The following is a 16,642-nucleotide window of genomic DNA, read 5'->3' on the forward strand; positions in this document are numbered from 1 at the left end:
TTGGAATTGCCATATGGCAGGTAAAAAGAAATAGGTCTAGAAATACTACTACAGATACTAAAGTATCTGATATCTATACATATTGTACATCTAATATGATAGTAATGTGATTCAAATTGTACTACAGCGCTTATAACCTTTGTAGTTGATGCGGTAATATTAAATAAAAAAAAAGTATTCGTCAGGAGCTTTCCATTCATTTTTTTTTCCAGATGGCGCTCAGTCGACATCTTGAAAGTTTCATGTGTCAATTTTACTTCAAAATAAAATATTCATGCATTCATTTCATTATCCCAAATTTCAATTTTTTGAGTTGACATGTTCAAATAATAAAAGGGGGGAGGACATTAATGCACTGCATTCCCTTATTTCCAATTATTCAAAATTGAATTGGGTAAAGAGTGCTCCCCCAATGGCATGTGTTGTAGTGATGTGTTTGCTATGACACTATGTAGTTCCCCATGAACTTACACCGGCCTCCAAATACTCCCCCGCCGAGTAGAAGCAGTGTGGCATCAAATATTCCGAATTAGTGTCTTGAACTTATGGGTAGGTAGTTCCTTAATATGCACTGGCAATTCATTATATAACTTCACGTCTGAAAAACGCCGTTCTCCAAATGAAAGAGTTTTGAACAATGAAGTTCGAGGTGTACTGAGTTGAACCTCAAAGCGTTGAGCAGCGACAATCCGTAGCGTATTCCTGATATGTATCGCTCTTGGTGGAATCAAATGTGCCAATTCACTTGAACACTTTTCGTGAAAGTATCTGAAGAAGAGAGACACATCTCTAACCTTTTTTCGATGTTCCAGATTATCAAGGTAACAAGTGATGTTCGCGTCTTCAATCAGGCGGACGGTTCTTTTCTGAATGGAATCCTGCAACTTCAGGGTATGTTTGGGGGCAGAGCTACATACATGAGAAAAGTACTCCAAAGCAGGTCTGATCCGAGCTTCATAAAGCATCAAAAGTTGCTGATGTGTGTACAGTTTTCTGGTTTGAAACAGTGTTTCAAGCTTTCAGCTACATGATTGTGCCAAAACATATTGGTATCCATTTCAACCCTCATCAAACTCATCGCAGCAGAAAACTGAATTGTCTGTCCTGACATTATTATATCCGGTTCGGAATCATTTTTTTTTAGAGTTTACTTTTTTTCGTACAACCAGTTTGTCTCAGCTATCTCATCCCACCCCGATCTCCCCTACATCGAATTATGGTCTTTCTATGTACATTGTTCAGAGTCACCTGAAACGTCCCTGCTCTGTGATCAATACAAGTCCGTTGTCAAATTCAACTGGAACATTTCCTTATGAATTATTCGTTCTGTTTTGTTTTCTCAACAGATAATTCAATTTCTGCTATAGAATTACTGTCATAAACATCGACAGTGACATTTCAATTTTATTCAAAAGTATTCCCTATATATTTTGACTATTCCATTTTTGAATCATTTGGTTTCCCACCATGTTCAAAGCAACTAATATTTACCAATCACTCTTTCCAGTTTACGTTTGCTCGAAAGTTTTTGCCTTTTGGTATATGAAAATAAGCAAACAGGGATATTCTATAAATAGAATGGGATTAATATTCTCATCAACTTTGATTGTATTCTACATTTATATATTTTTTTGTAAAAACCACCTACATTTGAATGTTATTGAGGAAAACAACCTGCGAAATATCGTGATGACTGCTACTGTGATAATAATCTGTATGAGTGCTATAGTTATTCTTCTACATGGAATACTTTTCTGTGGTAAGGTGAGTATGGCAGTTTTCAATTAGATATGTGTATAACAATTGAGTGGTTCCGCAGGTATTTATTTTTCACTGGAAAATTCAGGATAATCTAATAACTGGTTATTTGTTTCAAGGTGTTTCAAAGTGAATTTCATTAGTTCTGATTTGAAATCTATGAAAAACAAATGAAATTGAAAACTAAAATGGATACCTGGAAATAACAATTATATTAAGCAACAAAAAAACTCTGAAATGGAATTTCAATTCTTCAGTTATAAATTATTCGCCTGATTTTCATTTCATTGTAATTCCATATTGAATATTATAAGCCAAGTAACTTCACGACGTTTCGATTTTTGGTGTCCACAATCGTGTTCCGGTGATAACTGAACTATTCCCCCGAAAGGGAGTTGACCGGAGTTGACCGTTTATAGGTTTCCATATGTTGCGTATCTCTACAATAGCTTGACTGAATGCGTTGTTGGACAACATATATGCAGTTACTTTGAATTTCCTCCTAAGCCAGTGCTCCTTCCAAAGGATGATCTCAGCTTGAAACCACTCGATGTTATGTTGATGAATCCAAACATGCTCTGCTTTTCCTGATTTGCTGGTTTCAGCCTCTCAGTTTTCCCCATATGGGATTTGCCGCACTTACAGGGTATCCGGTAAATACAATTCTTGGAATCGCAGTCCGCGTTTGGTGGCCTGGTTTCATGAGACAGCTACATATGGTGTTTCCAGATCTGAAGCTGGTTCTAATGTTGCAGTTGGACTCAATTCTTCCTATCCTTTCTGACAATTCTCGTGAAGTGCAATCACTAGTTTTGACGGCTTCTCTTCCTTGCGAGGATCTTTCTTTCTTCCAGCCAGAATATGTTCCAACATCACCATTTCATACTTAGTTCCTTCTCGAGACCTTCTTCCATATTACAGAGCCCAAAAGCACAATCTACTGGAGTCTTGAAGATTCCTCTTTTGGTAGATTCATGGTGGTTTGATTCGTGATTCAGATAATGTCCCGTGTGAGTGGGTTTTGGTATACAGATGTTTCCACCTTAGTGTCGGTCCTTTTCACCAATACATCTGAGAATGACAATTCGTTGAGGACTTCCTTCTCCATTGTAAAGGAGATGAAAGATTTTACGCTGTCGATGTATTTAAGGAAGGTGTCTAGTTCTGTATTCCCATGGTTCCATATTATGAAGGTGTCGTCAAGGTATCCCAACCAATCTCGAGCCTTTTTCGGGCCACTCCATATATATGTTGGCTATAAGTGGTGAAAGTGGCGATACCATTGACAGTTCCTCATCTTACGTGAAGAATACGTCCTTCAGTTGAAAATAGCAGTTCCATACAAAGCATTTTAGTAATTCCATAATTACGTCTATAGGTGAGTTCCTTCTATTTTCCAGGTCGACATCTTTGAATAGCTTCCTCTGTATAATTTGAAGTGCTTTTTCAATAGGAACGTTAGTGTAGAGGCTTTCGACGTGGAAAGCCTTCACACTAGATGTTTGAGTGGTCTCAAAAAACGGAAACGTGCGAAATTATTTTTTCAGTTTCAACATATGGATACCTTTGAATAATGATACCATTCTCTGGCATATTATTGTTATTATGTTTTGTTTTTGTTGTAGATTATTCGATGGATAGACAATATAAATGAGTTTGATAACGAAATGTTGACTCCACTGAATTGTCTCAGTTTCAAACGGAGCCACCGAAAAGTTCAATTCAACTCCACAGTCAGCTTTGTGATCATGATCATCTTTTTGGTTTTCAGCGAAACAGTACATGGATTTATTCGATTCAAAAACAAAAATCATGAACTGTTCACATTCGCATCTGCAATTTTCATATTTTCACTCCCTGCGATCACAACAAATTTATTCGTTTTGATATTATCTACAAAGATACTGATAGTGAAGGAGAGATTCACTTTGATAAATACTGAGCTCCTCAGAATGAGGAAGGATTGGCACATAAACTACCCGAAATTGAAAAAACATGGAATTGGAAGTATACCAAAACAATTTGATTACCAGTAGGTATAGAATTCGCACAATATGATAGGTAATTTTTGAAATATAAAAACCATTTTTGGGAAAGAAAGTTTTTGGCTATCTACTACTCCATCTTGATACAAAAAAAAAGAATGAGGGAGTCATCAATGAGGAAAAATCAAAAGTCAAAAACTTTCTTTCCCAAAAATTAATCACTCCTGAAAAATATAACCCCTTCATTTCATGAAAACCATCTTCCTCCTTCATAAAATTCAATTCATAGTAATGATAATAATAATAATAATAATAATAATAATAATAATAATAATAATAATAATAATAATAATTATACACACGAATACTCACCACAGTTGACCGAGTATTCGAACGGATATATGAGCAGAGAGGGTCGAAGAGAGGAGTCGCTGGATGTAAAGAGAACCTGCTCATCGGTAGATGTGTAACGCAGGACTCGATACAATATAACCGTAACCTCTCTATGGCCTGGATCGATTACCGTAAGGCATTTGATATAATTTCGTCTGAGCTTATCTTACATTTGCTCAGATGCCTTGCGGTACCCGACAACATAGTGAGATGCATTGAACAACTGATACCACTTTGGCGAACTCGCTTCACCATAACATCTGGTCAAGCAAGAGTCCAAACAGGGTTGGTCACTTTCAGAAGGGGTGTATTTCAGGGTGATTCCCTCAGTCCCCTTCTATTCTGCATCTCAATATTGCCATTATCCGTTGCGCTCAGAAATACTCGAGGGTATAACTGTGGCACCCCCGAAAACCGGAGGCACAAGGTCACCCATCTGTTCCATATGGATGATCTTGAACTTTATGCCTCTGGAGAGAAGGATCTCCATCAGTCCTTGAGGGTGGTGGAAGAGTACACGCATGCTATCGGTATGAAATTCGGGATAGACAAATGTGCAATGGTTCATCTACAGAGAGGATGTGCAGCTCGTAGATGGAAGCATCCTACACCATCTGGATGCCGGAGAGACGTATACTTGCCTCGGGATGGAACAACGCCACTCACATGAGGTAACAGTAGTGAAAAACTCTCTCCGCGGCAAGTATTAGCACAAACTTCGACAGATCTGGTCATCGGAACTGTCAGGGAAGAACAAAGTTGATGCAACCAATATGCTTATACAAATATATACTCTACTCGTTTGGAGTAGTTAAGTGGACTCAGGAGGAGCTGTATCAACTCGACATGAAAACTCTATAGGAGTTTGCATTCCAAATCGTCCGTTTCACGGTTGTACTTCCACCGACGACAGGGAGGCCGAGGACTTTCGAGTTTGGAGTGTCTACATGACAAAATGGTACTGGATACAGCCTGTAAAGTTGTCAGGAGTTCGGATCCCCTTCTCTGCATGTTCCGTGGCCATGAACGAGCAGGAATTAGAGCATTTCTTTTTTGGGCAGCTACCGGGCAGCTGGTGAACTCGGTATAGTTTTCGACAGTGAACGAGGTGACCACAACTCTGTCACCGAGTTGGAACCTGTTCAGCAAAAAGCTCAGATAAAAGCCGCCGAGATCACCTTACTTCTGCGGAAACACAAGGATAAGCCAATGCATGGGGTCTTCTTCAATAACATTGGGGACCTTCGCTTATATTATCAAAGCGCCTGACCTTCGCTTTTCTCAGGTCGAGTGGGCTGAAGTCGGAAACTGAAGGGTTCATCATGGCTTGCCAGGATGCTGTCTTCAACACCTTAGTCTACCGCAGTCGCGTGATGGGTATAGAGGTTCCTGACACAAGGTGCAGGGCCTGCCGCGAGGCGCCCGATACCCTAATGCATTTGCTATCAGCATGTCCAGCGTATGCGGTGTCGTCCTATATCCCTCGACATAACGCGGTCCTAAGAGTGCTATATTACCATCTACGGCACTCTTATGGTATTGACGAGACACCGGTGTTGCCCTACGCTCCGGGGGATATTGAATCCGTTGTGGGGAACGAGAAGTGCCGAATTTATTGGAACTATTCGTTCCCCACCCTCGGGCTCATACAAGCTAATAGGCCTGATGTGGTCCTTCTCGACCACCAGAGCAAAACGATATTTGTCGTGGAGTTTTCAGCTCCTGGCGAGACGAATATCGTCAGAAAAGATAAGGAAAAACGGATTAAACATCGAGATTTTCTCTTCGAACTCCGCAGACTATCCAGATCACTCTGTCACTAAGGCAGAAATCTTAGCCGGACAGATGCAGAAAGCAGTCATTATTGGCTCACTGCGCTTGCGCAGGGCACATGATTCTCGGACTCAATAATCACTTACCCACGGTGTGGGGGAGTGATCGTTGGTTGATAATGCTGGCGTGCCCTCCCGAATATATCGGAACTTTGGGAGATAGGGCCTGACCAGCGCGCACTACGATAATAATAATAATAATATATTTATTGCCATGGGTTTCCTATAAAACATCAGCAACGTCGAATACAAAATTACAATTTACAAACACACATATAAATATATAAGTAAATACTTGGGATTACATCAAAATTACAAATAAAATGTAAAAATATATATATCATCACTTTAATTTGTGGCCGTTACAGAAAATAAAAAAGTATGCATATATAATTCATACGTTACACTTTAAAGATATTGTAATATTCGTCAAGTGAATATAGGGATTTTCAATCAGATATTCTCTCAAAGTTCGTTTGAAGATTCTCATGGTATTGATTTCTTTGAAGTGTGGAGGCAGTGCATCATAAATTTTTATACAATTATAGTACGGACTTTTCTCGAATAGACTTGTTCTATGTAGTGGAATGCGTAGATGTTTACTTCATCTTGTTACCATATTGCAAATTCATTCATTATTTGCAGGAAATTCGTACAGGTACTTTTTAGCGATTATTGCAATATTATATATGTAGGCACAATGCGCAGTCATAATTCCTAGGTAAGAACATGATTGTCTGCAAGAGGTTTAATTTTTGTCAGATTAAGCATAGTTCTCATGATTTTTTTCTGATAGATGAATATATCCTTGGATGTTGGTGCCTGATACCAAAATATTACGCTATAATCAATCACCGAATGGACATAAGCGAAATAAAAAATTTTGATATTGTTAATACTTATGTGATCCCTGAGGTATCTAATGACACAACAAGCTGACGTTAAAATGCCCATTACTGCTTTCACCTGATCAGTCCAACGCAATTCTTTATCTATCATGATCCCTAAAAATTTTAAAGAAAATGTTTCATTCATTTCGGAATTGTCTATATTGATATGTAGTGATGCTTCTGTACCGTTTCTGAAAAATATATAATTGGTTTTATTTTTATTGATTAGAAGATAGTTCTTTTCACACCACTCATCAACTCGAGACACTGTCACATTAGATCTTCCATTTATATTATGAATATCCCTTTCTGATACAACAACTAAGATCTCGTCAGCGAACAAAAAAACTGAGCTGATATCTATTTGGGGACTTATATCGTTGATAAATATCAAGAAACGAATTGGACTAAGTAAGGAGCCCTGAGGTACTCCTATACCAGTTTTTACTTTTTTGGAGTAGAATACCGAAGATTTGAATTTTTTTTAAAATGAGATACCGACTATTTGTGTTCGGTTGCTGAGTTGAGATTTTATTAGATCAATGACTTTTCCTCTCATACTATAGCGCTCTAGTTTTAGCATTATTAGCTCATGATTTATGAGGTCAAAAGCTTTCGTTAGGTCAAAAAAAATGCCAATTACTCTATTGTCCTTATCGAGTTGATCAATTATATGGTTAAGTGAATCATAAATCGCAGATTTGGTGTATCTATTAGGTAGGAAGCCGTACTGATTCATCACAAATATATCATTTTCAATAAAATACGTGATACAGTTTCACCACTGACTATAACATTGAGTGAGAAAATTCCATTGTGGAAAAGAAATGCGTTAAAATTTTCCTTGAAATGAGTATTTTCAACAAATTTTATTTTTTTAGGTACAATGAAGGAATTGTGATAAGTGTTTTGGAGAAGCTTCGTCTAAGTTACTGTCGTATGGAGAAACTTAAACAAGATCTGATTTCCATATACGGTTTTCCACTTCTGATAACTGTCCTGAGACTTTTCATGTATCCATTAGGATATTTCTTGAGATATATGGAATGGTGTGCAGATTCTTGTTTAATTGATATTTCAGCCGCTTTCGTAGCTGGTCCTTTTGTCAATACTTTACAACTTTCAACTCTGGCTTATATTGGTACTTGGACTTCAAAGGAGGTATATTGAATCCTCGTATTTTCAATGATTCGGGTAACAGATGACCATTAGCAAACTATCTATTGAATGATCATCGATATGAAAGAGTCATGGTCGGAGATAATTATGAATATTACTGGAGTTTTTCCCAACACCAAACCGTTATTTTAGTACCTCGACCCGTGTTTCGATCAGCAAGTGATCATCTTCAAGAGGAAAACCAAACTCAGTTTGATCCTCTCGAAAAGGAAAATCAAACTCAGTTTTCATCCTCTTGAAGATGGTCACTTGGGATGAAAACACGTGTGGAGGTGTAAGAAATAACGGTTTGGTGTTGGAAAAAACTCCAGTAATATTCATTACTACACCAAAGTTTCCAAACAGTGCATCACAAGGAGATGCATATATCAAAGCTATTTTCAACTTATTGACAGAATTCTCAGTTACTTTTTTGATAATTTGTTTCATTGATTCTGTACATTTCCCCGTTACAGTGGAACATGGATAATAAAATAAACTGCGCTCTTTTCGATGGAGATAATGATGGGGGATATCAGGAAAAATCTAAAATGCTGTTTTCTTCCCACATCCAGAAATCGTAACATTTTTTTTCAATCACATGACGAACTTCATATTACGGAATCTGTTGAAAAGATAACATTACTTACTCCTTCAAGAACATTTGAGTTGAAAATAGCTGTGATGTCTTGAGGTATCACGTTTTTTATGAGCCGTTTTCTATGTTTTTCATACTTGAAATGATTCTTTTTGGCAGAAAATGCTGAAAATTGTTAAAACGTTTCATTCCTTTCTGCCTCACAAGTAAGCATTCTCAGTTTTATTTTTATCGTTGAAAAAGCAACGAATTTGATATCCAAATTGTAGAAAATAATAAAAAACGGTCATCCACTGAATAAACTGTATGTGATAATCAACAATTCAATATTTTGTGACTAATGACTAACGAACTGATTATGCACAAAAGTTTCATTTCAGAAAATTACGAATAATAGAATACCAACAATTGAAAAATACAGATAAGCTAAAATCAAAAATAGTTGAATTTGTAAGAAATATGAACGGACTCATGAAGCAAATGAGAAAGAAGCATACCAACGACAATGTAGGAGATGGACAATACCTCAAAAAATAATTATATAAATAAATTTACTGTAGGATTTTCACGTTATTGTTTCTTCTAGTTAACACAAATCAATATCGATAAATAATAGTTCGAAGAACTAAAAAAAAAGTTTTAATAGCTACACAAACTAAAAAGTAAAAAATAATTCTGAACTAATTTAAGATAGTGTTCAACATCGACAATAAGTCTTATGGCTTGATGTAGCTGATGAGTTTCAATAAGTCCAAAATTAAAATGAATCCATTTACAAAAAAATCAATTTTATCGTATAGAGTCATGGGATACTTAAATTATATTTTAATTATGGCCCCCATCTGGAATGATGGATATTTAGCACCCTACGCTTTTTTACAACAAAATTAATTTTTTCGATGATGAATTTATTCTGATTACAGACTTATTGGAAGCCATTAGTTACATCAAGCCATAAACTAATTTTAAATTACTTTCTTTAGGACAACAAGAGGACTGCTCCGAATTCTTGGGGATCTTGTAGAATACTCTTCGTGAGCAAAAAATAGTAGGATCAATACTTCACAGCTCTGAGATTGAATGATTTCGTACAGTATATCTCGTCTTCTGTTTGTGAATCTTTTGCTGGAAAAATCCTCACTTGTTTACTTTGTAGTAAATGTTCAAAAGGTAGCGAAAAAGTATGTGATTTTCTAGAACTTCAAGTAGCGTTTCCTACTTGATTGATAACCAGTCCGTTCAAAGCTTATTGTTAAATCGTCTGAAAATAGAGTATGCATCGGGTGATGATCAACTGTATTGCCAAACATACCTCGAAATAACTAACTAACAAGTATAGCTGAGGCACCAGTCAATCTAATAATAACACTGATGATCTTCAAACATGACTGAACCTCTGACGGAAGCACCAAACTCTTAAGAAGGTTCGAAATAGATGAACAATTCAATCTAGCAGACCACTATTATAATCTTCATGCAGTTATTGTTCACTGTGGTTCTGGCGTTGAATCTGGTCATTATAACGCATTGATCAAAGACGAAACGGACCCTTTGTTTTATTTCATGAAAGAGAGGACGGATGATCAAGATCTTTAACTTTTAACTTTTGATGTTTCATTATTGCATGATTTGTAGTACCTTCTTCTTTGATATATTAGAAAATAAAAGTTTCGAATTATTTTTTATTATTTAGTTTGTGTTTGAATTGAATCATGTTTTTAAGTTTCTTCAAACTATTTTTCATTTTCCACTTTTCAGTTTGGCTTGCTATTTCAAGTCCATTTGTTTCAATATGAAATATATACACGTATGCGCAAACAGTGTGGTAGTCTCTGGAAATTATTCAATCCTGGCGATCCTGATCAGGATAATTAGATGAACTTAATAAATGATTGTATTGTCCCCGATTCTTGATAAACATACAGAGTTCAAAATACATCTGCCCGTTTGAAATTAGTGAAAATCGAGTCCAAGTCGGTTACAAACAAACAAACATGCAAGGGGAACTAATAAAAGCCTGTTAAAATGGTTGCACTCCATAATTGAAAATCTAGTTTTTTTACCGATTATGTTTGGTCACTCATTCCATATCATTTTAGGCTAAAAAGGCAGCATTTATTTTGCATTCCATGGAGCATACGTCAGAGGAAATGAGTGAATATGTGAGTATAGAAACAATGTTTTTGAAAGTTCATTTTCAGATACTCGTGCTTCAAATATAGCCCTCTCATGGTTGCGAATCACATCACTGATAAAATTGAGTATATGGTAGTATCTGTATCTGTAGAGTAGGAGAGGTGAGTGTAACCCCACAGCACTTAGGCCACATGTGGCCCATTGAACATCCTCCCGAGGAGTTGTCCTCCTAGGTTATCGTCCATCCTGTCCTTTCCAGGAAGGTGGACAGGTCACTAGGAGACATCTCCTTTATATTGGTAGGTGTAGGCCATGACTAGCTGAACACACACTTTCTTATTGACGATAACTCCGGGCAATCGCATAGGACTTGCCTGGCCATCTCATCTTCCTGTTCGCACATCCTGCATAGAGGTGTGTCCAGTAGCCCCATATTATGGAGGTGTTTCCTTAGTTGACAGTGGCCAGTCAGAAATACTAGTGTTGAGCGTGGATTTTTCCTGGTCATCGCCAGATATTTCTTTGACGCCAGCTTCCCAGGGTCGCCCAAGGTGATCCTGGCAAAATTGCATCCTTTGATTCCATCCCATTTTTTCAGGGATTGAGCATGGGTGTAACATTTGGCTAGTTTCGCAATTGTCGAAGTAATCAGGCTGTAGGTGCCGTTGGGTCCTAAAATTCTTAGTCCAGCCGCTTCTTCGGCTAAAGATTTGGCAATGCAATTACCTGTCGTGCCCTTTAACCCACCTCAGGATGATGCTATTATCTACCAAGATTTTGGCTAAAGCTTGGTGACACTTCACTCTAGTACTAGCCCTGAGGTTATACGTTGCCTGTTAAACGCTAATAGGGCTTGTCTGCTGTTAGTGCAGATTCTTATATTTTTGCCAGAAATTCATTTTCTGGTTATTTCTTTTGTGGCGATTGAGATACCAGCCAGTTCGTTTTGAACCACGCTGGTATTTTTTCCCATTCGTCACTTAATCCTTAGGCTTAGTGATCTGGAGTACACTCCACATCCTGACCCTTTTTTGGTTTTTGTGCCGTCTGTATATACAATATATATATATATATATATATATATATATATATATATATATATATATATATATATATATATATAACAGAATAATTAGTGACTGGATTAACTATAAATCGATTTAATTTGTGAGGTTGCAGTCAATAGACCTCTAAGTCGCATCACTTCCCATAAGAGCGACTGTAGACGAAATGTTAATTCTTGTGCATTAACAGAACATGTTAATTCGGAGGATCATAAAATTAATTTTGAAAATCCAAATATTTTAGATAGAGAAACCAATACAACTAAAAGAATATTTTTGGAAATGATACATATCAATAACGAAGAACATTCAATGAATAAACGAACGAATATATATATATATATATATATATATATATATATATATATATATATATATATATATATATATATATATTCTGTTTTATTTGTATTGTGTAGGGTTTAATAAACACAAACCGGGGTACAATCGCATCACTGGTTGCCTGCAGCATAGGTTGCGCAGAAAGCGCTTCCCGACACCAGTCGTGCGCAATCGTACCATTGCCTCCTCAACGTACAGGTCCAGAGGGGTCAGACCCGTAATCAATTACATTGCCGCGGTTGGTGTTGTTCTCATGGCTCCTGTGATGTTTAAACAAGCCAGTGACTGTATTTGATATAATATTTGGATGGCCGTTGCTTGTAGAACATACGGCCCCATGCAAAGGCTCCATACGTTAACATAGGTCTTATTATTGCAATGTAGATCCAGGTGACCACACGGGGTGAAATACCCCATGCGCGTCCCAATGTCCTTTGACAATGCTCATAAACAACATATGTTCTTTTTGCTCTACAGTATCTGGTAGTAATTCAGATGAATATTTTTCAGATCAAATATTTTTCCGGTCAAGTCCTCTTCATGGAAATAAACATTACAGTTTTTGGTTTATTCACCCTGAACGAGTCTTTATTATTTAGGGTGAGTTCGTTATAACTACTTATCTTGTTCGATTGATATCCTATGCATTCAGAGAAAATCTATATTGAATATAGGATACAGAAAATATGTTTTGTCTAATTTTTACTTAGTTTTTTATTCGTTACGACAAACAATTTTTAAAACTTGTGTTTTAACATCTGAATTAAGAAGATATGTTTAATTTTTCATTTTCACTTTTAGGTGATGAGTGAACTGATATCATTTGTCATTCTCTTCATTCAGACAGGAGAATCATAAGGGAAATATGTCAGATATAGATCATAAAGATCACAAAGAAAATAAATGTTACCTTCAAATAATGTGGTATCATTTCAAAACACTATTGCACAAAATGTTTTCAACTGTTGTTCCCTAATTCCAACAATTTCATTCGAGTAAAGAATTATATCATCGATACAGTATGAATATTACTGCAGCTTTTTCCCAACACCAAATCGTTATTTTTACACCTCGACACGTGTTTTATCTTCCTCTTGAAGATGATCACTTGGTGATCGAATCACCTGTCGAGGTGTAAAAATAACGATTTGGTGTTGGGAAAAAACTCCAGTAATATTCATTACTACACCAAAGGTTCCAAACAGTATATCACATCGATACAGTAGTTGAAGAATATTTTTTCATGATTCAATTCAGAGGTTTTCTGGTCCATTACAAATGAAATCAGAAACGAAATACATCATAATTATAAATGCGATTCGGGTTATCAGTGGATATTTCCACCAGTGAATCTGAATGCAAGTCTGAGAAGAAAAAGAGGAGGAGATGAAAAATATAGAGACTGCTCACTTGAAAATCCATGGAAATCACGCCGGAAAACATTGCAAATTGTAAATTTTCATTATTATTCATTTTGTTAACAAACATTAAAAACGATTGATGTAACAAACTTCAACTAATTTCATTTGTTCGGACTTCCATTATCTGAAATTATATAAAATGATTTGAAATCCCTGAAAGAACTAATAGAAAAGAAGAATTAAAAATAAAATCTGAAAATAACAATTATATTAATCACAAAAACCTGAAATAAAATAGCAGGAAACAAAATACAAGTAAAAATAGAGCAATCGAACAGAAATCAAGAATGAAAAGTTAGAAGATTGCAAACCAAGTTAGTATCCACAATCGCCTTCGGGTGATGACTAGACTAATTTCTCCGAGAGATAACTATTTTATGGGTCATTCGAGTACTTTCACTTATCTCCACTTTTTTTTCCATTTCACCGGTTTGTTGGGAGATGACCGTTTGGCGGGAGTTGGCCATTTTTCGCTTAATTATGGGTTTCCATATGTTGCCTATTTCTACGCTAGTTTGTCTCAATACATTTTTGACCAACATGTATGTGGCTTCTTTGAATTTCCTCTTAAACCAATGTCCTTTCCTGTGTATTATCTCAGTTTGGAACCACTCAGTGTTATGTTGATGGGTTCAAACATGCTCTGCTATTCCTGATTTGCTAGTTTTCCCTCGCTGTGTGTGTTTCTTGTGCTCGGCCATGCGAACATTCAATGGCCTCTTAGTTTTAGCGATATATGATTTTTCGCACTCACAGGGTATCCGGTAAAGGCAATTCTTGGAATCGCAGACCGCGTTTAGTGGTCTGGTTCTCGTGAGGCTGCTACGATTGGTGTTTCCGGATCTGAAGCAGGTTTTGATGTTGTACTTGGAACCAATTCTTCTTATCCTTTCCGATAATCCTCTGATGCAGAGGAGTGCAAGCAATGGTGGTGACGGATCCTCTTCCTTGAGAGGTTCCTGCTGTCTTTCAGCCAAAGTCTGTTCCATGCATCGCTTTGGAGTAGCCATTCCGTTGAAGATCATCTTCGATGATGTATAGTTCCTTCTGGAGACCTTCCGTCGTTTTACATAGCCCGAAAGTACAGTCTAATAGAGTCTTGACGATCCCTCTTTTACTCAATTGATGGTAATTTTACGCTGTTGATGTGTTTCTTAAAGGCGTCTAGTTCAATATTCTCATGGTTCCATATTATGAAGGTGTCGTCAACGTATCTCAACCAGACACGAGGTTTCTTGTGGGCTTTATATAATATGAGATAATGGAAGTCCGAACTGATGAAACATTGTCAATTACCTTCAAACAACCTTCAACTAATCAATGAATTGGTGAATATTGACAACTACTGAGTACTTTGTGATAGAAAACTAGAATTTGGTACACTATTCTACAGACCAGGCTTGATTGTTCCTTTTGAAATGGGATCATGTGAAGCATTTTCAAAGCACTAATGAGTTGATGACTTTTGATTGGAAAGAAATGAAAATTAATGGAATTGAGCTACTACTCACATTGAAAAACAGAAATTTTTCAAAAAACCAATTCTCACAGCCTCAACTCAATTAAATCAACTCAATTGAAAAGTTTACCGAAAAAATGAAAGATAATAACAAAAAAAAGTTGTTGAGAGTGTAAACTAACATTTGTTAGAATAACAGATCAAAATAAATCATTGAAATTCTGTAGATTGTGATGTTGATTTTTTGAAATGTGTATGTAACAAGTTTTCCTTGGGAAAATATGCATGGATAAGAAATCTTCAGTTCTAATTTTCAACTTCCACAATAAAACTCCCATGACATCTTCCAGAGACATAAAATCACGTTCAAACCTTCAGTAAGGAAATGAAGCTCTTCACGATTCTACAGTGTTGAATGTTTTCTTCAGTCTATTTTTTTTCTCAAGGATGATACACAAGTTCTACAGCTTCTTGAGGTGCTCGTTGAGCGGTGCCTGTGCGGAAGTAACGATTCACGTTGGATTTGAATCGCTGAAGATAAAATTCTTTTGGAAAAACATTCTCAGAAAGTTCATTCCACATGATCTCAGTCCTCCAAATGGAAGAGTTCATAGACAGTGAAGTTCACTGCTAAGTCACTCCGACACCTCCCATGAAAGTCAACAGCCATCTTGGTTTCGGACAGGTTGGAGCCTGGCTCCCTTACTGAGGTTCGTCAGGAAGACAAACGGGTCAGAACTGATTGTATGGGATGACGGCATGAATGTCCTCAGATATCATTGCCGCCCTTCACATGGACCCCTACCTGGCTGGGGTATTTGGATGAAGATATTGTTCATCTTTTAACGGGGGACATGAGGGCCTCACTCGACAGAGTGTCTGGGCCTTCTATATCGGGAGAGGTAGTCTTTAGCATAATATATAGTTTCCCTAACTGACGATTTGTCTTGGGTTCCTGCACAATCAAAGACTTGCCGATTACTCGACTGAATAGACAGCTTAATCTTTCCAGAATGGAGATATTATACGTGGCCGCATGTCCCCAAACGCCTGAAGCATACATGATAACAGGCTCAAACATCGTTTTGTAGATTGTAATCTTGTTTTTAAGGCTTAGTTTGGAACGTCTATTGATTAGAGGATATTTACGGTTGTAATGTGCGGGTTCCAGGTGAGCCTACGGTCTATTAGAAGGTCGAGGTACTTTACCCGCGCTCGCCAGTCGATCATCCTTTCAGAGATCCTCACTTTTCAGGCCGGAGAAGATATCGTTTTTCCCATGGTTATCGCCTGGGCCTTGTCCGGGTTCACTCGGATCTTCGATTCGAAGTACTAGCGCTCGAGGTCTTCTATGGAAGTTGAGAGGAGAGCCGTGTTATCAGCGTACAAGGATATCTTCACACACTCAGACCTCGTGAGGTCAGTGGTGTAAAGTGAGTACAGCGTCGGAGAGAGCACAGCCCCCTGTGGCACTCCAGCGAGGATATCACTGTTGTTAGATAGAGAGCCCTCTACTCTGACCTGAATTGTTATGTCTTTCAGGAAAGACCTAATCCACCAGATCAGTCCCCGAGGTAGGTCGAACGCAATTAGTTTATGTAGAAGG

At 37.2% G+C, this 16,642-nt stretch overlaps 1 protein-coding gene across 1 annotated transcript; it reads left to right on the forward strand.

Moving 5' to 3' along the window:
* The first annotated feature begins 378 nt into the window (after positions 1-378).
* On the forward strand, positions 379-13,071 carry LOC111510534 (uncharacterized). The gene is made up of 5 exons (XM_074174934.1): positions 379-3,790; positions 7,740-8,019; positions 10,714-10,776; positions 12,667-12,756; positions 12,958-13,071. Exons 1-5 carry the CDS (start codon positions 3,426-3,428, stop codon positions 13,012-13,014), a joined length of 855 nt encoding a protein of 284 aa, XP_074031035.1. The 5' UTR covers positions 379-3,425; the 3' UTR covers positions 13,015-13,071.
* Positions 13,072-16,642: the final 3,571 nt, after the last annotated feature.

The sequence above is a fragment of the Leptinotarsa decemlineata genome, unplaced genomic scaffold (genome assembly GCF_025532065.1).
Source record: "Leptinotarsa decemlineata unplaced genomic scaffold, Ldec_3_MD MMD2_tig00000882_RagTag_RagTag, whole genome shotgun sequence".
NCBI classification, from domain to species: Eukaryota; Metazoa; Arthropoda; class Insecta; order Coleoptera; family Chrysomelidae; genus Leptinotarsa; species Leptinotarsa decemlineata.